This window comes from Numida meleagris, chromosome 2 (genome assembly GCF_002078875.1).
Source record: "Numida meleagris isolate 19003 breed g44 Domestic line chromosome 2, NumMel1.0, whole genome shotgun sequence".
In the NCBI taxonomy this organism is placed as follows: domain Eukaryota; kingdom Metazoa; phylum Chordata; class Aves; order Galliformes; family Numididae; genus Numida; species Numida meleagris.
In genome coordinates, this window is record NC_034410.1 from 505,988 (window position 1) to 528,572 (window position 22,585).

Below are 22,585 nucleotides of genomic sequence, written 5' to 3' on the forward strand. Positions count from 1 at the left end.
GTGATAAGGACTCCACAAAACTGGTGCACAGTTTTTCCATTGCTGTGTGTTTCTTTTGCCTTGTTAAAGCAGAACAGTCTCACAACATGCCTCCCCATCTACAATGCTACATCACAATTATCATCCCCAACATCTAAAGGCTACTGTGGTGTTGCAAGCAAGCATTAATCATATTATACAACAATTCTGCAGCTATGCTTCTAAGGATATGTTATCACCATATTTTGTGTAATTACTTCTCCAAATCAGAGGGAGAGGGAGATTCTACAGCCCTATCTCTACCTTTGATGTGCTTTTTTAATTAAAACTGTTAATTTCAGATATTTCAGAAGTAGGATAATAGGCATTCTCTCCTACTGATGTGTGATTTTTTTTTTCTATTTGAGATTTATGAGAATATCAAAAGTTAAGGTCCATTTCTAATTACTGTTTATCTTTCTTTAGTTTTTAAGGATATTGCTTGTTCTTGCAAGACAGTAGGAAAGAATTAGAGTTTAGTAAAGTTGTCATCCAGACTTCACAGTGACCTCAGTTAAAATAAGTATTCTTTCTTCTCTTCATCTCTGCATTTTGTTCCCGAATGTCATGACAACTTGTGATTTTGACAGCTTGATGAATACAGAGTGCCTTATACGCAGATTTATAGATGAATCAAAGCAATTACCTATCTCTTAGACTAAACTGCAAATGTATTTTGGTGGGTCCTGAGGAACAGCTCTTACTCTTATCCAGTTATAATTCTGCAGCTCTCAGTCTGCAACCTCATCTCCCACTGACTTTGGTAGGCATTATCAGTATGTACTTCAGTAAAGAAAACAATATTTGGATCTGTATTTAGGGGAAAACGACCTCCTTGGGGAATGATTGGATCATTGGATGTTAGACATCTAATTTATTGGCTAAATTACCTGGCTAGTCTCCCACAACTCCTTATATAATTGATAGACAGATAGTGAGATTTGCATGAGTTTGCATACTAAAACATCTAAATTAAAGTGTTTTAATCTGCGAGCTAAGTCTCAATCAATTTGTATCCACAGTCTCAATGAGTTTAACTTCGTATTTAACTCCAGATGCTTGATTCTCCATGATTTACTGGTATTATTTTATTTTCTTTCTGGCTCTCTGTGTAACAAACCAAATGAGGAGCTCTATCCAGCTCGATTTGCCAGGTAAGGCAGATGTCTGACGTTAGATAGTGCAGTTATCACCCTTTAGGAGCAGATAAATTTTGTGGACAAGCATCAGAGGATAAAGGAAGAACAACTGACGTCATCTACCTGGACTTGTGCAAAGTGTTTAACACTGTCCCGCACGACATCCTGATTGCCACATTGGTGAAAAATGGATTTGATGGATGGACCTCTTGCTGGATGGTCACACTCAGAGAGCTGCGGTCAGCAGCACTGAGAAGAAGGATTTGGGAGTGTTGACTGATGAGAGATTCAACATGAGCCAGCAGTGCATGTTTGCAGCCCACAAGGCCAACTGTATCCTGGGTTGCATCAAGAGAAGTGTGATCAGCAGGGCGAGGGAGGTGATTCTGCTCTCGTGAGACCCCAGCTGGGGTACTGCATCCAGTTCCGGGGCCCCCAACACAAGAAGGACATGGAGCTGTTGGAGCAGGTCCAGAGGAAGGCCATGAAGATGATCAGAGTGCTGGAGCACCTCCCCTGTGAGGACAGGCTGAGAGAGCTGGGGCTCTTTGGCCTGGAGAAGAGAAGGCTCCAAGGAGACCTTATAGGAGCTTTCCAGTACCTGGAGGGGGCCTACAGGAAAGCTGAGGATGGACTTTTTTTAAGGCCAGGTAGTGACAGGATGAGGGGAAATGGTTTTAAACTGGAAGAGGGTAGATTTAGACTCGCTATTAGGAGGAAATTCTTTACTGTGAGAATGGCGAGGCGCTGGAACAGGTTGCCCAATGAAGTTGTGGATGCCCCCTCCCTGGAAACATTCAAGGCCAGGCTGGATGGGGCTGTGAGCAACCTGTTCTAGAGGGAGGTGTCCCTGCCTACAGCAGGGGGTTGGAACTAGATGATCTTAAAGGTTCTTTCCAACCCAAAGCATTCTGTGATTGTATGATCTGGAGTTGTGTTTCTCATCTATCCTTTCCCCTGCCTTTCTGATTACAGCAAGAGTTGTTTCCTTAATGCCTCTCCTTAGCAGCTTGTACCTTTGGTAGTCAAGCCACACATTTCATACTCACACAGCTGTTTGAACTGATTGATCTGTTTCCTTTACAGAACAGCAAATTAAAGTTAGCCCAGTGAAACAAAGTAAGCAGAGATCATAAACAAAACAAAAGACAGGGTTAGAATAATTTTTGTTTTATGATTGAGGGAGAAGCTGCAGGTACCATGAGTTTGTGTTTACCGGGCCAAGTGTGTGTGTGTGTGTTCCAGGGGGGGAATAAAAATTACTAGAAATAAAAGCCAAGTAGCGGTGAAATGTTTTAGAAGAGAAAAAACAGTATTAGAGTGTGTAACAAGAGTATGCCCAAGTCATGTGACAAAAGCAAAGCCAAACTGAAATAACGACCACAAGGAATTAATTAAAATGCACTGAAAGACTGTTGCATACATTTTGAGGACATGCCTCATCTTTGTTCCCAGGACGTAGAAGTACTTGAATCTGCTCCAGGTGTTCGGTCATACAGCCAAATGACAAATATGATTCTATCCCTCCTCTGCTAACCTGCAAACTGCTCAAGACAGAACCCATTGTTGTAATTGAATAAGCTAGAACAAAATTAAATACAGTCCTGCCAGTGCGTGGAATGATTACATAATCATCCTGATACAGGATGTACCAGAATCACTTGTTTCACATTATTCTTCAAGCATCAAGAACTGATAAAGAAAAGTTAAAATGGTACAGTCATGATAACTGATCGTTCCAGTATGTATGAATAAGATCTCTTGCTTGGTTTATAAATGGAATAAATGCTTGTATGCTTTCTAATTTTTCTTTTACCTTAAACACCAAGTCTGCGAACACAGGTATCTGAGGATACGTGGAAATACACAATTGTACTCCAGACCTATATCTGTAAATGCCTTCTATGTAATTGGACGTTGAAATTGATGTGGCTGTTTCTATACCATAAGTGGTCAGGTAGTGATGACAGCTTCAGCAGTCCTTAATAACTGCTTCCCATTTCTTCCTAAGTCCTCCCAGTCTTTAGACAAAGATAGATCCACCACACTTGTTCACAAAGGATCTGATCCAACTCTTAACAAAGGCAGGGGAACAGTCTCTTCTCCGGTACAGATTTTGCATTAACACCACTTGGATGTTTCTGTGTCCACCTTCTGTGATTTTCTGGGCATTCTCACCTAACACATTTAATGTATTTAAGACATTGGAAATATTTTTGTCTTCTTCCTGGTTATGTTTATGGCTTTTTTTTTTATGTACTTTACTATATGCTGTTGGGAAAGCAGCATTCTGTAGCTTACATAATATGGAGTTGTGAGTAGAGGGTAAACATTTACTTTTCCAGGATTAAACACTTCCATGTCCTCTGGATGCTGGGAGTAGTGCTGGGCTAGCTGTGATAGCACAGGTCATTTCTTCCCAGGTTACATACCATTACATTTCTTCCCATTCTCTTAATGTTGAAAACCTTTCCAAAACCAACCAATCAAACAACAACATCAACGAAACATCTACTGCTTATTACCCAGCTACCTGGAGAATGATCACGATATTTTTCTATGCTTCATCAACACCTTCATTCTTCTTCATCATGCACTCTACCTCCATTTTCATCTGCTGATACCCCTCACATTGCTTTCTCACTTCAGATTGTAAACTGCCCAAATTAAGCCATCTATCTTTACTTTTGACTGGAAAACGTCTTGTAGGTGGGAACTTACTGAATAATAAATTCCTTTAGTCTCACGTACTGGCCCAAATTTCTGAGGTTTATGCCAATCTTTACAATGCCAGGTTGGATTTATGCTTCAGCGATGTTTATGTTGCTCTCTAAATACACTGTGGACGGAGTCAGAGAAGTTCATCATGAAACAGGAAACACACAATGTGTTAACATGCCTCTTAATGAGCTTTTTAAAATGTATTTATTTTCTTTCTTTCCTCCAGTAGACCATCAGGTCCCGTGGGTTCTAATAAGGAGTTGTTTGACTCACCACTGCCGCAATTTCCAGGAGAGATTATGGAATTTGCACGCTGAAAGAAATTAAGTTATTTAATTCAGTCATTTCTCATTCTCAGAAGATTTGAAGGAGTAAACAAGTAATAAATGCCTCTCAAGTGCATCCATGTTGGCGTCACTGTGGTTGCATCAAAAGTGTATTTGGCCCAAGATCTGTTATAAGTTATCTCCTACTATAGAAGTGCCCAATCCTTTTAGATAACTCTATAAAGAATAGAAAAGCAAGAATAGGGGGAGGACAGGAGTATGAATATCAAGTAGCAGCTTTCTTCTGAGCTCTGTTACAACTCTTGTTCGTGAGGGTGTTTAGCTTCACTGTTACCATTTCTTCTGTTTGTTTTGCTTTGTTTTGTTTTCCAGCTCTAAAAAGAACAGAGAATCTTCTTACCCACAGAGCTACTATGAGACATAAGTAATTGCTATCTGTAAATGCCTTTGAGAGAAGCTTATATAGAGTAGAATGCAATGTAAGTTCTGAAATTACCAGTCATCTAGCCGTAGAGGTTGGTTGCTGTTTTCAGTCGTTCAATGTCTGTCTGTTTTGTTTGGTCTATTTATCCTTTAAGAAATAAATCCAAATTTCTGACAAATCTAATTGATTAGACAACTGCTCACCTCAGGTTCACTCTGAGTAAGTCCCATTTAAAATCTTGCTTAGTTCTGCTTGGATCCTTTTAAGTTCAAAACACAACCCCATGGTAAGAGACTGTTCGAAGGCCTGTGTCCCATTATAGTCCCAGTTCAGTGCAGTTACGAGTTTTATTAAAAATTAACAAGTGAAGAAAATTTGTTTGTTCCCTCCTGCCTCCATTTGTGACAGAGAAGATTTGAAGTGCTGAATTTATTTCTGGGAAACCTTAATGCTCAAAAGATACGTTACCAAATCCTCTTCTTGTCTTCTTCCATACAGCCAAATCCTCTCTCAATTTACAAAGGAACACAAGCTCCAAAACACCAAAAAGACACGCTGTTAACATTTTTACTTTATCTGTATCCATGGCAACTAATAAATCCCACTGATCTTTACAGATGTCTTCTTCACAGGCCCATAAGTCTCACATTGGGCCAAATAGAAAGTATCCATGGGTGGCAGAAATGGCAGTGGACTTTTTAAACACACTGCTTGGAAAGATTCCTTCTTATAGCACTGGTCAAAAGCCAGGGTTCACTGTGAGGCCCATAAATACTGGTGAAAAGTTAAGATACATGTAGGTTTTGCATAGAAAGTTTAGAGACATGTATTCCTATCGAGTTGCTCCACTAACATGGAAAAAATATAGCCTTATTTTTTAACTCAAGCAGTTCAAATAGGCAGGGCACAGCTTGTAGTGCTCTATCTTGTCCTTACTTAATTGCTATTTGTAGGCAGATTGTGCATGTGAAGGGTGGGATCTGACAGGAGAAGGTAATGGTTTGTGGAAAAACACATCTTTCTGGTTCTCACTCCATTGTTTTCTTCTTGACTGTTTCTATAGCCAGTATTTTTCCTGCACTCTTCCCAGAAGTGACTTGATCCCAGTGACTTAAGGACAAAGATTAATAGCACTCTGATGTACGTAAAGCCTTCTAGGCACTGGCGGTGTAGGCTGTCTTTTCCCCTCTCTTGCAGTTTAGAGAATTAATGGAAGACAGAGTTGATAAAGGCAAGTGCCTTATCTGCACTTCTCCTAAGGAAGGAGGGAAGTGAGTCAGACGTGGCGGTGGGGCAGGATGAGGACAGCCATCCTGGCTGCCACCAGCAGTGAAAGGAATGAGGGGTACCAGCTGCTCCTCCAGCAGTAACCCATGATCTCCCACCACCCATGTCCTGAGTGATGCCGGATTATCTGCAGCTGGCAAGCTTGGCACTGGGTCAGCTTTTGGCTGCTTGGAAGAGTTGTTCTGTCCTCCAGCAGCACCAGAATAAAATCTCCCAATTTTCTGAGTAATTTCACAACGTTTTTTAGCTTCCAGAGCTGCAAGATGGTGACTTTCTCACAGAAACCAACCCTTTTTTAAGGAAAGTTTTTTTTTTTTTTTTTAAAAAAAGAACCCTCTCAATTTCCCAGATAATTGGCTTTTTACTCTTCTGCATAATTAGATGAAGAAATGTTCCAATGGTTTTGCCAAACGGAAGTTTCCCTTTAAAACTCTTCAAAGCTCACCTAAGGCCAATTGGTTGGCAGCACTTAAAGGATTTTGGAGATTTTCTTGGATGAGGTTTTCTTGGCTGGTAACAATGCAAGAAAAGTAATAAGCATGAGCTTAGAATAAATACTCTGTGATTGTAAAGAATTAAACAGCTTTAGAGGAAGAAAAAAAAGCTTTAGATATTTCTAATTATAGATAATAGCTCCTGCCATTTAAAAGTTGATCTTTTCTATGTATAAAATATTTAAGGAAAAACAACAGTAATTTGGTATTAGCCTTTCCTGTTGAGGTGGAAGTGAGGTGGAGGCAAGACATGGACAAGGGCTTTCCCTGTTACAAGGAGAGTAGTTCTATGGCCTGAATTGTTGGACAAATGAGAAAATCTCAGGTTTTTTTTTTCCCCTTTGAGACAGATCATGGCTGAACAGCAATTAGTGAATGTGTTTGTATTTATTTGTTTTCCTAACCTAAACAGCAGGAATAAGCATAGTGTTCTGATTGATAATTTGTGTGGCTCCTAAGGTAGGATACACCAAGGAGGTGTGTTGAAGTTCTTGAGTGATGCAAAACATCTAAACCAGGTGAAATCCTTCCTGTTGAACTCTTACAAAAGAAGACTAGTTCCTGATTCTAAAATACATCATTTACGTTTGGCAAATGCATGGCACATGCATTTAATCTCTTGAGAGCTAATGCCAGCTATCTCCAGCTCATCTTTTTCTGCTGCTATGCTATAAAACTCAATGTTCTCATAGAATACCTTGAATTGGAAGGGACCCATAACAATCATTGAGTCCAGTTCTTGGCTCTACACAGAACCACCCAAAAATCAGTCCATGTGTCTAAGAGCATTGTCCAATGTTGTTATTATCAAAGAAAACCCATTGTTTCTGTTACCTTCGCTTTTAGTTTTTCATACAATCTGGGATTATCCTGGTAGATGAGAGGTGAACTGTTTCAAATCATTTTATTTTTAATAGCTGTTTGAAAATAGTGCTGCACACAGGAAATCTTGGATCTCTGAAAGTATCATCCAATAAAACGAGTAACTTGCCTGATAATGTCATATTGTAGAAAATATAATTTATACAGTTATCAGAATATAAAAGATAAAAGATAGATTTTAAATAGTCGCAAGATTGTTGCATAACTTGATAGCTTGATGCCAGGGGAGCAGTTGTCTAGGGAAGGGCAATGGAAGATGTTGATGTGGGCAAACTGTTGGTTTCTTGTTCTTCATATACTGCCCTCATTGAGTCATTTGAACTATACATGCGGAATTCCTCTGCTCTGATCCCAGCTTTTTGAAGCCTAAGATTATGTTTTCTCTTGGTGCCTGTTCTAATCAGCAGCAGAAAATAAGTATCTCTAGAGGATAGGTTCTCTTAGAAACCCTCCAGCAGTGCCCTCTGGAGGTGTCTGTTTTACTTAATGCGCTGTAAAGCAGGTGTAGAGGAGCTTAGCTCAGATTTGAATATCTTACATTTATGTTGTTGAAGAGAATGAATACCACATTAGACAATACCAGGTGCTTTTTGGTGTAGCAATAGCAAAATTGGGATAAAGGAACAAATTCTTAGTGTAATAGCTGATCTAGATGGCTGCCTCAATAGACTTTGTCCAAATAATTCTAAGAGCTAGGAGAAGTACTTCTCTTAGTATTTTTCCCCTTTTCTATAGCTTATTCTGGAAATTCCGTTGTGTTTTCTTTTCTACTCTCTTATGTCTTGGACTTTAAAAAGAGGCTATTGAACCTGAGTTCTGATTACGCTGCCTGTCTGGAAAGACAGCAGAGATGCCATTGCTTCAGCAGGAGCTCCTATAAGGTGCCTCTGCTTTGAAATGTCAGCCACTTTCAATGATCCTGGCCTCATACCCAACCCTTGCTCAAGCTTTTAGTTATTTTGGTATTCACCTGGGTTTATGAAAGAACAGAAAGACCTTGTCTTGTATTCCTTCTCTCTCTGAAGGGCTTTATATGTAGTATTGCCCTTTAAAAGCTATTGCACATCACATAATTCAGTTTAATATTCTGGCTTGTAGCATTGTGTTTCCTTTGATATTACTCTCCTGAAGATGATACGACCTTGATGGTGATATTTTAAACTAATAAATGAGAAGAACTGAAACTAAATCTGAACATTGTAAGCCAAATGGGTTGATTTCTACCTCAAGCTTTCATTTCTGTACTTGAAAAATACGGAACTATCACAATTATGTATTTGCATGTTTTCTTAATATCTCAAGGAAACAAATTTTATGCAAATATGTAATCTATTCCTTTTTTCCTATGTACTGATCCATACATTATTAGCCAATAAGCTATGATTCTATGACTCTATGAAATGCCTTTGCCTGTTGTTCTGTCATTCTTTTTTCACACTTTCCCCCCACAGCTTCAGTCAACAATTTTAAGGTAGCTGAATGACTGCAGCATTTCATGGAGGTGTAGTAGTCTCAAAGCTGAAGATTTGTGTGAACCTCCATGGAGGGAAGATGATGAGAATTGTTTCAGCACTAAGCATAGTCTTAAAATTACTCCTGAAAAACCTACAACGATAAAAATTTCTGTAATTTTCTCCTTATTGTGAAATTGAACCTCTCTCTTAGAAAGCTTTTCTTTTTCACTTGTTGTCAAGTCAGGTGCATTCTTAGCTCGTTAGGTATATGAGGCACCTCCATCAGATTCAACACTATTATATCTAAACTTAGTTGTCCTGAACTTCCTATGAAATTATTTAAAAATGCATATGGTTCCTTAGCTGAAATTGGGATTCAGGAGGCAGCTATTTAGGATAAGAATTTTTAGCCTCATGCTACTGAATGTAGTCAGTGGAGAGATGGAAGTATACTTAAGGTGTGGTTCACCACCACTGCCCAGCTAAAATGAGATTATTCCTATCTGGAAAGTCTCACTACAGAGGGGCTACAAAGCAAACATCATTTAGCTGAGTAAACTTAACTAGGGAATTATAAGCTGGCTGAAGTTAAGCTGATACTGACTAATTCCACTGTCAAATCGATCACTTTGCATTTCCTCAAGAGCCATTGACAGATGAGGCTCCAAAAGATGAGCTGTGCCATTGAAGAGAAGGTGACTGGCTGAATAAGATGAAACACTCTTCTACCCATGATATGAAGAGGGTCTAAATAGCTTCCCAAGTTCAGATGCCAAGCTTTACATCATTTAGGTTAGCTGAGATGAATCCTCCAAAGTTCAGCAAGCAGATTTCCATGTACAGGTTGTAGTACAGGCCTGGGAAGGTAAAGCAGTATTTGCACTCCCTGCAAAGCGTCTGTTTTCAAGACCATTTTTATTTATTATTTTTATGCTCTGGCCTACATGAAAACTTATTCTTTAAAGCTATATGTTGACATTATTTATTCCAAACATGATAAGAACCAGGAAAATTAGTCCACATGATGCTGCACCTTCCTTCTTGCAGTGTCTGAGCCACCTCTTTCAAAGCTAGCTTGGGTACCCCTCCATGACATGGCAATGGAGACATACCATCAGTGCCAGAGGAGAACCCTACTGTGCAGTTTCACACTCAAATCACATTGATTTCCATGGGCAGGTTTCACCCAGCAGGAGTTTCTGGCTGTGTTGTGGTTTACAAATGTAGGGGGATTGTCCATCCTGACATGTATTATATTTAATTTAATTTCTTTTTTATTTTCTTTTCTAAATGGCTGCTTTTAAATATGATTTTACCAGAAAGGAATATTGGAATATTTTAGTTATGCTTGATATTGCTACAATAGCAAAGGTACTGTTCTGTCTACTATGATTCTATGAAATATTTATCCATTGTCTTCTCTTTCTTCTCTGCAGTATGAGGATTTCTGCTCATTTCTCTAGATAGGTTTGCAGTTCCTATCAGTGTTTAGAAGACAACTGAGGTTAAAGTAATAATAAAGAATAAGAAAGCTTTCCGTAATTCTAACACAGCCATTTAATTCAAGTGAGCAAGGCTAGCAGGTGGTTCTCAGAAGATCTCATTAGCCTCTTTGATTGTCTCTAACACCTCTTGTAAGCAAATGTCTCATTACCAGGGATATTTACATATGCTTTACTTTCATACAGATTGCCATACATCAGTGAACTATAAACCTATTACCAGATGTCTTCAGATTTAAATGGTAAATACCATTCCTGCTGTGTGGACAAACAGTAGCTATCAAAGACAGTAAAATCTAACAGTGCTCAATTCAGTCTCGATTTCCATATTTAGTATCACTGAACTTTTCAAATCGTAAAAAATCATCAAGTCTTTGAGCCTTTCGGAGATATCCAGTAGAGTCATGATCCACGTACAATGAGATACTCATCTGGCAATGGATCAGCCTGGAATATGGGTGGAAGAAAGAGATGGGGAGAGGGAAATGTGAAAGATTCCAGTTCCTGTGGTGACTTAATGACCTTTTCTTTTTTTTTTTTTTTTAGCAGTGATACTGTATGCTGGTGGGTCTGGGAAAGCTGAAAGATTTTTAGCTTATTAGCCAAATATCAGAATTTTATGTAGTTAGCAATTTATTTTATGTAGCCTCATAATCATAGAATGGCTTCAGTTGGAGGGGACTTTAAGATCATCAAGCTCCAACTGCTGCTGTGGGCTGGCTTCCCCCGCAGCTCAGGCTGCCCAGGGCCCAGCCATGGCCTCAGGCACCTCCAGGGATGGGACACCCACAGCTCTGGGCAGTGCCAGGGCCTCACTGCCCTCTGAGTTAAGAATTTCTTCCCAACATCTAACCTAAATCTCCCCTTTATTAGTTTAAAGCCTGATCTGGTGCTATGGCCTTTCTTTTGAAAGAAGGATTACCATCTGCGTATCGTATGGACATCATTATAACACTGTATTTTGACACTGACCTAGTTCATCGAACCCTGTGCGACTCATAACTTCCCTATCCACCACACATGGCAGTATCAGGCTTATAATTTGTGAGAGAAGGTAGAACTTGATTTTCTGCCACTGATGCTGATGGAAAAAAATACTTAAAGGCCAGTTCTGTGTATACATTCTCCACTGATAGTAATCCTCTACTATTGACAAAGTTGATGAAGCCCACACTGTTTTTAGCAGCTGATCACCCAACCTTCATTATATTGCACTTCACCCAGTCTGAAAATATGACACTTTGAAATATTATCTGCTTTTACTGAAGATCTTATTTTCTCAGGCACGCAGTCAAAGAGAAAGCAACATCAACAGAACCCCACACTTTTCAAAGTGTGGAACTTGTGCCTTTTAACAGTTGGTAAGATTAGGTGCTCAACCCCAACATCAAATGCGAAGAACTCATATTTAGGTGGGCTGATGGTTGGGCTTGATGATCTTAGAGGTCTTTTCCAACCTTAATGATTCTGTGATTTAGTCTGACTTTCTTTTCCTGCCGAGGCAGAAGATGATCCCCCTTTGAGATTCCTTTAATGAGAAATTTTTTGGACATTAGTAGGAAATATGAGGGAAATTTCTGAGTTTTTCTGTACACTGGTTAAGTTTTCTGGGTTTATAAACTAGTAAGACAATGACTTCAGGTTTACACAGGTGCAGACTGGATTGTGAATAGCTGCTTCTTGAAAACCAGTCCTAATTCGTCATGTTTCTGATGTTTAATACCTGGCTTTTTCCCATATCCCAACAGAAAAACACTCCCATCACTCCCTAACATTATCACTTCTTATTTCTGCATGCTTCTGATTCTGGCTGTGTTTTGACTTTGTGTCAGGTAGTTATGAAGATGCACAGTCTACCTCCATGCTTTGTTCTGGTAGGATTAAAACCCATGAGTGTTGGCAAGTACTGAGCAGTGATATGCTCCTCCCTGGTTCTTGACCTGAAGAACGGAGAGCTAAAATTCATCCAGTTCCACAGAATGACTGAACTGGAAATAAAAATTTTAGGGTTAGAAATAATAGGCATGATCCTGTAACAGAAAATTGATTATCTATCACTCAGATCTTTAATTCAAGGCTGGCGACATGAAGCCTAATCTTTGAATGATTGTGGAGGGTCTGATTCTGTGTTATGCAAGAAATCCTTTCGATATTTTGTGTTTAAATGCTCTAGAGCAAAGACTGCTGTAAAGACAGTGAATGATACTGGGGTGGTTCTTTACACTTCTATACTGAATATTTTCCTAAAGAACTGAACAAAATGAAAGAGAGAAGCTTCTCTCATATACATCCCAAAAAACAACAAGCAGCTGTGGGATGATGCAGAATCTGTTTTCCAATTTCCAGTCAACTCCCTGGGCCAAATTCCAGTGCCAGTATCCAACCTATGATGGGGATTAAAGTCTGCAGAAATTCACTGAATTGAAATCAAAGATGTCAATCAAATCCCCACAGATTTAACACACTACTGAAAGACGGATAGTGGCTGTGAATTCCACACTAAAGGGAAAATTAGTTCCTGGCATATAATGGAGTAATTTAATTGGGACTAACAGATTTTGCTTTTTGCCAGAGTAGAGTCTGTCCATTAATGTATGACGCAACTGCATTGTACGTATGCTTATGCTGTTCTTATCAATGCAAATTATTTCTTGGGCCAGGGAGAGCTTATTAGAAAGTGATACCATTTATTATTCTAACCAACTGCAAATTGATGGATAGAAGGAAGAACCAACTATAAACTACTAAAACAATTTTTTTTTTTTTAAAAAGAGAATTTGCACCATTAATCTATCTTTTTTGCCTCCTTCTCTTCTATAGGCTGCCCAGGAATGTGGGACAATATTACATGCTGGAAACCTGCAAGTGTGGGTGAAATTGTCTTTGTCAAGTGTCCTGCGCTGTTCAGATTTATCATCTCTGAAGACGGTAAAGTATTTTCTCCATGTTCTTTTCTTCTGCCTGGTAGAGCTGCATGGCCAGCAGGTGTATAAAGCCTGATGTAGTTGCTACGTTTAAAGGGAAGATAAGAACTATGGTGGCCTCAGGTTGGTTTGAAGTTCTGTTCAAAAGGAAGTAGTAAAAAAACCAAGATGTTTGCGTGTAGATGTATGTGCATATGTTGGGTGGAAAGGGGAAAGGTGTGTGAAAAGAAACCTATCTCAGTCACTGTGAAATTATCACAAAGTCTAGCTGCTAAACAGGACGTTTAGGGGTATCCACAGAGATCAACAAGACCTGAGACTGTGTGAAGGTGTAAGACAGCTAGTCGTCACAATTGGAACCTATTTTAGAAAATAACTGGAACTTAGAGCTGGGTTCTGTTCATGCCTAAGGAATGGATGTGCATGAAATGACCAATCAGAGGAGCTCCCATCTTGGAGGCCCAGTGGAGGGTTGATGAAAATGAAAAATTCTTGGAGAGGTGGGGAAACTCCGTCATTCCTTTTTGTTCCCTGTAGAAATGAGATGTCAGCTTCCTCCTGCTCCTTGCAGCAGGCACCAGCAACCAAACAAAGAAGCAAAAGTAAATAAATGGTCAGAAAATTGCTCAGGTTGCATTGTGGTGAGATGGACTGTTTCTGCTTCCAGAATGCATTACTTCCTGCAACAGTTGTCCCTTGTCTTAGGAAGGTAGTGCATACGATCAGTGATGCTGAGTTGTTTTTTAATGGGGAGTGTCTCTGTTCAAGCTAGTTATGTGATACCAGAAAACCCTTGTCTTCTCTTATACAAATCTATGTATATATGAGATATTTTATCTTTGAAATACTTGAAAATTTGCTGGGGGAAAAGTGAGAGGGTGTGGAGAGGAAGAAAAATGAAGTTGTTCATAGCAAGAATCTAGATTGATTAGACAATCTCTTGAAATGTCTTTGTTTTTTTTTTATGATTCAATGAAATGAGCTTCCTAGGCGAATGACTGAGGGAGCCAAACTTCTCCTATCAGTGTTAGTTAACAACAAGTCTTTGTTGATATTTAACTGTATTGTCCACCTCATCCCAGCACCCACGTGGGCCATCATAGGTCACTTAATTAGCACTTCTCATGTGGAGGAAAAACCTCACCTTTTTCCTTCTGGGATCCTTTTCCCAAAGATTATTTTGCCAATGAATTATTCATATACGATCATCTTGAGTCCCAAACTCAACTTCTTGGTGTTGCTATGGGCAGCACACAATTTGCGGTAGATGGTAAATATTTCGTACACAGCTCCAGGCATCCTGAAATCCTCACCTTCAAAAATAAATATTTGAGTTCATCTTAGATGGTGAAGGAAACACCAGTGCTCTTGTTAAATGGAGAGGAATTTAAAGGTGATCACCACCTCACTAAACACACCTATAAGAAACTCAAGTGTCTTCTCTCATTTAGTTCACTGGACTCCATCTGTAGTCAATGTAGAGAAAGTAAAAGAAGGAAATCAATGGAAGGCAGTGTATTTCATTTCAAGAACATGAGGTTAATCACTGTTTGGAGGTATCTCTCTTTATCCAGCAAGTAATAAAGACAATTCCCTTAAATGAGGCATCTTATTTTTGAAGGGAGGAAGACAAGGCCCTTTTAAAATTATCAGTTATAAAAATGTGATTATTCCTGTAATTCGATGTGCTTCAGTTATAGTGTGTATAATTACAGATAACCTTTACTGCTGCAATATTGGTCCAGTATAAATTCAGTGAGTACAGTGACACTTACTGAGCCATCATACTCAACCCTAATAGAAAAGACCACATGTAGGAGGATTTGTGTCCAACATGGGAAAGGAAATATTCTTCCCTCTTTCACACACACGCACACATATATAAATATATATATTTATTTACATTATTCTCCATGACTTTGCTATCTCTTTTCATTGACTGCTTGTTGTTCAGCCTAATTGTCAAACCAGTCCTGGTCATCCTTTGTGCAAGATACACACTCAACCAAAAGTTTTCACAATCCAGTTATCAGTGATGTTTTCAGCCTGCAGGCATAATGCTTTTATATCATTTATTGTGCACCAGCAGATGGCTGATCTGCTGTTATCTTCTGATAAAACTGCAGGAGACCTGATGCTCAGTGCAATGCCTGTCTGAACTTCAATTAGGACCCCTCCTTTTCGGCGGCTTCTGATGTGCTTCCCCTACCTATCCTCAAGATAGGCATGGTAAACATAGGCAGTACTTTTCTTTCCCTCTCTTTCTCTCTTTTCCTTTCTTTTTGGGGTACAATGGTCAGAGATAGTTTGATAACATGGAGGGTGATGCCATCTGCATCTACAGCACAGGAACTCTTCCCTCTCTGCCAATTTAGCAACGCACCTCTGCTGCAGACTTTTTAACGGCTCTTTGTATTTCAAGAGATATTTCCAGTGCTCCTAATTATATCCCACACAAATATAGTGCCTTCTCCATTTTACTGATGAAATTTCTTTTCTACGGTGCCATTGTTTCTGAAGTAATTAAGGTTTGGAGGGCTCTTGAGAAACCATCTAGTATATCTCCCTTCTCAAAGACAAGGTCAGCTCAACATGGTCTATTCCAGCATATAACCAACACTTGAACGTCAAAATCAGAAAGTCTTATTCAATATTTTTTTACAATTAAAATTAATATTCATTTTAGAAAAAAAATAACACTGTACATAAAAGTAGAAAACTCTGCCAGAAAAAAAAGGCTCAGGACATTGAAGGGCTGAAATAAGGTTTTTGAATGATTGGCTCAGAATTTCCAGTTCTATTTGTAAATTGTACTTCACATTTGGCCTCTAGGAGAACGATAGCATGACCCTAAGGGAGTAGTCAGGCCAGTGTAACTGTATGTCCTGCCTTCTTTCTCTCCTTATGGGATCACTAGTAAAAGTGACAGCTTTACTGGGTTTTTTTTGGACATCTGTTCAGTAGGAACAAAACAAAAATTCATAATTTGTTAGATAAACAAATAACCATTTAATCTGGAGTAGTTTGAAACCTCTACAGACCCAGCTGGTTTTGTGCTAGTGACCCCAAGGTGGAAATATCTACATCCATAATCACTCTTCTGGGTAAATCAGGATGAATTTTCAGTCTCATTACTGCTAATTTTAGCTAACCAAGTATATTTGCTTCAACAAGGGCTTAATGGAAAAAGTCACATATTATAAAGGTTCCTTAAATAAAGGGTTATTAGATAATTAAAATGTTTCTAAGACATGGCTAATCACATTTTATAAATCATTACAGTATTCTGTGGCTGCTGCTGTGTTTCTAGAATATGTAAATAGGATAGGCACTGACCTCAGTGTCCATTAGTTGTATATTTGTTCTTAACTCAGCAAATTTTTCAGATGACCAAAAATCATCTTCACAAACAGTAGCAATAATTTTGATTTATACTTTAAAAATGATTGTCTTATGAAGCACTGAAGCACGTGCAGTTACAGCTGCTTGGATAAAATAGGGGAACCACTTGCAGCAGCATTAACTTTATAGAGTGGCAGGAAAGTTATCTCACTTGGCTTTGGAAATCTGAAAATTATTATATGTGTAAATCTGAACTGGTCACATGGATTTCTGATTTAGTGAGGGAAATGATAGAATCATAGAATATCCCGAGTTGGAAGGGACCCATAAGGATCACTGAGTCCAGCTTCTGATTGGTAATCCTAGAAGCTATTTCCTTTGACCTGTCTCAAATGCTTACCTTGAGATGAATGAAGTCACTGGAGGAGCCTCTCTGCTTGCTGAGTTTCAGAAAGGAATTTGGCTCTCTTGACTTGGATGTCTGATTTCTGCTTGCAGTGAGATGAAAAAGAAAATGGAGACTAAAAAATAAAAATTAACTGATGAAACTCCCAATACGCAGAGAGATGCTTTGTTGCAAAACCATTCAGTGGATCTAGCTGAAAAAGACCATCTCTTGCTGTTGAGAGTTTGAAAATATACTCTGCTCTGATCTTCATTGCAGTTGGATTGAGGACTGACATTTGAACTGCTGATACAGAAAGCCTAAAATCCTCTGGAAATCTCATGATATATAGCTTGTGACCCTTCCTGGTAACATTTCATTTCACTTTTCTACTACTTCAAAATCATGAGAATTTTTTTTTCCTTTCAGATTCTTATTGTGAACAAAAGGATTGTTCTAAAAATCTCTCCTCCTGAAAAAGGCATAGTATCTCCTCAATCTGTTCTAATGTAGTAGGTTAAAGATTTACAGTGGATTCTATTCTGGAGGATTCCTAAATATTGGAGGTTTTTTGTTTGTGGGTTTGTGTTTGGTTGTTTGTTTTCTTTTATGTTTTTTTTTTCTCTTCAAAATTCATTTCTTCCATCAATTCACCATTTAATTTTCATTAGAAGCTAAGTCTTCCATCACGTTGCTTTTATAAATTATGTTTTCTTCAGTGCCTTCCAAGTGCTAACTCCAGAGAAAAACCCTTTAGCAACAGAGGACATTTAAATCATTCTAAGGTATCTTTGCAATTAAAAAATAAAAAAAAAAAGTGGGGCAAGCCATGATGTATAGTTATTTGCACTCCCAACTAGAAAATTTTGTGTTTTATTCTTTTCCTTTATTTTTTTTATTTTTTTTATTTTTTTTATTTTTTCAGGCAGAGGTGATGTCTGGCAGAGGAAACCCACAGATGCCAAGGCTTTTCTTTCTTTGCCTTGCACAGCTGAGAAATTCTAGATTGACAAAACCTGTACTCAAAAGGGCCACTGAAAGACACCCAATAGCCAGATCAAAAACGAGCATATTTTTAGGTCTTTGACTTTCAGTGAAATCTAATATAAATGATAATAGGCAGTTTCCGAGCATTGCCATGTGCTTCACACTGAGAAGTTGCCTTCATTCCGAAATCCAAATGGGAAATATGATTAACTCCTACAGAATCTGCCAGCTATACAGACTGTTTATCCAGTGCTCAGTCTAGGACATTGCCTGCTACACCCAAAGGAGAATGACTGACCTTTGCTGGTACCAGGATTAAGGGGTCTAATTAAAATTCAGCAGAATAAAGAGTCCATCCAGGTATTGTAGAGTTCAAGGGAGAATGATATCCTCTCTTCACATTTTAGAACACAAATGTTTGCTGGGCTTGATGCTGCTCTGCCAGTCATGCATCTTCAGTGCTCAGCCACCAGGCTTTATTGTCCCTGAGACAGAACTGAAAATAGCCCATTACTGATCCCATTAAAAACACTGAGAGCCACTCAACTACTTTGTCACAAGAACACCAACCCTCGTATATTCTGCACTAGAGATATCATGTGGGATTTATGAATGCAAGGTTAATTGGATTTGGTAAACCATCCGTGGCTCTTTTCTCCTGCCTGAGTTTGGATGTTATCCCTAATCAAACAAAACAAGATGACAAGACAAGGGTTAATGAGAGGGGCAGCAGTACTAAATGTGCAAATGTGGAAAGCGTTTCTGTGCCACTTCTGGGGAAATCGTCCTGGAGTACTGACGACATGTGGTACATAACTCCCAAACTGGGTGAAAGGACATGAAAATTCATTGTTCAGAGTCTTTGCAAGTTAGTTGCTATTAATTTGGCCTCTTTATTGATTTTTTTTTAATATAAATGAAAAGGTAATTTTTAAAGATCAGAGACCTTCTAACCAGCAAAATATATCTGGAAAGATCCTGCACTTATTTTCTTCTGAAGTAGACAGTGGAGGATTTCTTTGATACTTGCTGAAATTAATGTCGGCATTGCAGCTGCCTGAAATTGGAAATCATGTTTGCCTCTCAAATGGGCAAGGGAAAAGATCAGTGCAAAGGTCGAGATTTTCTGTTCAAATATATCTCACCCTTGGTGGGTGTTTTAGCATCGTCCATGAAAACCAGGGGAAAGAAACCACTAGCAACAGGAAGCATTCTCTGTAAAACAGATGGGCCATCCCATAGAGTGACCATTTTAGGAATAATAATTGTATATGTATTATTGTTGCTTACTGCTCAGCAAGTCTCAGATGTAGGAAAGAGTTACAAGAGACTTACCAAACGGAGAGGTTACAAACACTCTTTCCAGTTGCCGAGTTAGTAGTGCTTACTAGATAGCAAGTTCTTTCCTATTAGTTTTTGTTCCTGGGAAGTAAAGCCATGGAATGACATCAACTTTTCCAAAGCGAGGAGGACAAGCTCTACTCTAAAGGGTAACCCTCAACCCTAAACCAAAATACAAACCCTTAACTCTAACCCAAACTGGTAACACTTAACCCTTAACTCGAAGTCTAAGGGTAACCCTTAACCCTAACCCAAAATTGTAACACTTAACTATTAACCCTAACCCAAAATAGGAACTCAACCCTAATCCAAACTGGTAACACTTAATCCTTAACCCTAACCCAAAGTGCTAAACTATAACCCTTAACCCTACCTAAAAGAGTAACGCTTTATCATTAAGCATGTTTCCCCTGCCACGATGTCACAAAGTCTATCTGCAATGCAGGAGATACTGCCAATGCAAATATTGCCATCAGAGAATACTGACTGTATCTACATTTCCAATCTCCTAGTTAAGGTTTTGTGAATTCTTCTTTTGACAGGGGAATGACATTTTTGGCCTTTCCCACCGAACTGTGGGGACAACAGATTCTGTGCCTCTGAAACTCAAACACTGAACAAGTTCAAGAGCAACAATTGCTCTAAATTCTTCTGATCAATTCAGTTAAATATCAAGTCCTTGGTCCAAGGCAAGACAACGTCCTGCAGTTACTAGGGGAAAGCTGTAACACAATTCAAGGCCTTTGCAAATGTGATCTGAAAGCTAACTGGCCCTGGAGAATTGAAAAATGGGGCACCTCTGGAAAGCATCCTAGGATGGCACATGGCAAGAGCTGCTAAGCAGTGTGGAGAACACTTAGATGTGCAAAAGATAATGCATTGAAGTATCATGGTTGATGCAACATGGGCAGCTGCTTCAACCTTAACCAACAGCCTCCACTCTATCGTTGCTTCTCCTCTTGACTCAAATAATTAAGGAAGGAATTCCAGTTGATTGCAAGGCTTTAGGTGTGATGGGCACACATTCACTCTTGCCTTTAAGCAAGTGCTCAAATATGCTTTCTTCTCTTAGTCTTCTCTCACAACTGATAATCTGCCTCGGACAACATGTCTTATTTTCTTTGGTTCTTGCTTTAAAAGCACCTGCTTTTCTCTGAAATATGACCTATGCCCTTCTCTGAGCTAAGAGCCTCTGATAGCATTTGCGTTGACCTCACACGCTGATGGATGCTCCTCGGACAGCCAGCCTGGTAGGAAGGATGCAGTTCATGTTTAAACGATGCCTAGCAGTTGCTATGGTGACCTCAGTCCACTGACAGTTTCGTAGCCTTTGATTAGGAAAAGGAAGGGAAGACAGAAGTCATAATTTCCCTTATATGTTATTGGTCCTATCTATGCATAAGTCTTGCCACAGCCAGACCTTTGTATGAGAGCCTTTATGTTCTCCATACATGACCTCACTGGACTTCTCCCATGATCTCCAGCCATAATGCATTGGTTCTTCTCACCAATTTGTCATGAAACCATGTGCCTGTATGGGGTATAGGACATGAGGGTTTGTACATCAGCTCCACCTCTGTCTTCACCTCGGTGTTTTGCACAAGCCACTGGTTGACAAAGAGGACGCAGAAAGTTAATTTTCCTTAATTGTCCTCTTGCCCCTTGACCATGACAAAGGCAGTATGCAGTAAATGCCAAGTGAACGAATGACTTCAATATGCAGTTTAAAGTATCGTCAGTGGGGCATGAGGCCAGAGACAGAAACTATGGGGGGAAGTGTTTAGCCTAGGGAAAATATGGGATCCTCTAAGTTCTCTCACTCTGAACCTTGCCTACCTGCCACTTTCTACAGATGTATAAGGCAGAGCTATGAGGGGAACTCGGAGAGCTCCAGGAGCTCCTAGGCAGACTGCTGATCCCGACTGCTGCTCTGCTGGCCGACTGAACAGATTGCTGGTTCAGGGGAGTGGCATGTGGCAATTGGGAAGGGAGAGAAAGGGCTCTGTGTGCTGGACACGAGCAGGATGGCTAGCAGATTTGTTTCATGTATCTAAATTAAATGTTAGGTTTCTAATCAGTGCTATAGAAAACAGGGAAAAATTAGATTCCTGCTTAGCTAGCTCATCACTCACAGGTCTGGAGATGATGATAACGAGTGATTTGGGGAAATATTTTCCATCACCTAGCCTTCCAACAAATAATGCTGAAGTGAGAACAATAGAAATAAGGGTAAAGTGTGGGCAAAATGTTTTAGGACAGCATGGTTTGTTAAGCCTTTCATTCCCCTTCTTGAGATAATAATGGGCAAAAGCTGGAACAAAAGGGTTAAAGGCGAGTTGTTGTGCTCAGATAAACAAATCTATGGGAGATAAAGCAGTTGCCATGCCAGCTGACACCGAAAGCAGCCAGCACAAAGTTGGCATGTAGGAGCTGATCTAAAAGGCTGCACAGAGCGCCGAGGCTCATCGTACACAGCCTGCATCTTGGCTTTCACTTTGCCGGCCCTGTTCCCTTCAAAACAGAAGCAACAATTGCTTGCATTACATTTCTAGTCCCCACTGGTGGATAGGGAGAAGGTATCTGTTCTTTCTAGGGCTCAGCAAGTACAAAACAAGGAAAAAAGCATGATACATTTGCAAGAAATGAGCATGAAAGTACTAGGTCTTTGCTACTATGTGTAGCTTTGGTGAGTCCTTTGAATTTATTTTATTTTACTTTTTTTTTTTTTTTTTTTCTATTTCACCTCCTCATGTAGATAGTAGAAATAAGCAATGTTTTCTGTTTGATTTCTCTGTTCAGTTTTTGGGACAAACAGTTCCTCATTCTGGTGGGTCTTCTCTAGTGTCTCTAAGTAGTACTGCAAATAACACCTAATTAGTAATGACAGCTCAAGTACTAATGGAAAATTTGCCTTACTTCTCAAAGAATGAATTTCCTATTCAGTCTGGTCAAATAGTGAATAACACTATCTGTCAATGCAGTGGACAGCCATCCTTTGTCAAGGGTAGCATTAGCTTCCTCAGGAGTTTATTGACTAATGCATGCAGTTATTGATTTAAAAACGGTGTTCTAAGATATTATTTAATAGCTACCGTTGCCTCTGTCTCTCTGTAGTCTGTGCTGTGCTGTTATTTAACTGTATGCGAGGAGCACAGGCCTTGATGAAAGTCATGTATATAAGCCCGAAGTTAAAATACAGAAAAACAGGTTAGTAGTCAAAATGCAGCTGAAAAGGGTGTTTCACGTTTTCTCCAGTTTTGGGAGATTAATATAATTCATCTAGCTTGCTTTATAATCACCTCAGTGGACTTCCCCTTTTGCATCGCTCACGCCTAATGAACCACTTTCTCATTGTCTGCATCCCAAGAGAGAAGTGTTGCAAGTAATTGTGTGAAAGC

General features: G+C 39.3%; 1 protein-coding gene across 9 annotated transcripts in view; it reads left to right on the forward strand.

Annotated features, from left to right (window-relative positions):
• LOC110394526 (pituitary adenylate cyclase-activating polypeptide type I receptor-like) overlaps positions 1-22,585 on the forward strand; it is a 136,648-nt gene that overhangs the window by 70,826 nt on the left and 43,237 nt on the right. For all 9 annotated transcript variants that reach the window (XM_021388426.1, XM_021388433.1, XM_021388429.1 and 6 more), the window contains one exon: positions 13,029-13,136. In XM_021388426.1, coding sequence (XP_021244101.1) covers positions 13,029-13,136 — 108 coding nt within the window. The remainder of the gene's footprint in view (positions 1-13,028; positions 13,137-22,585) is intronic.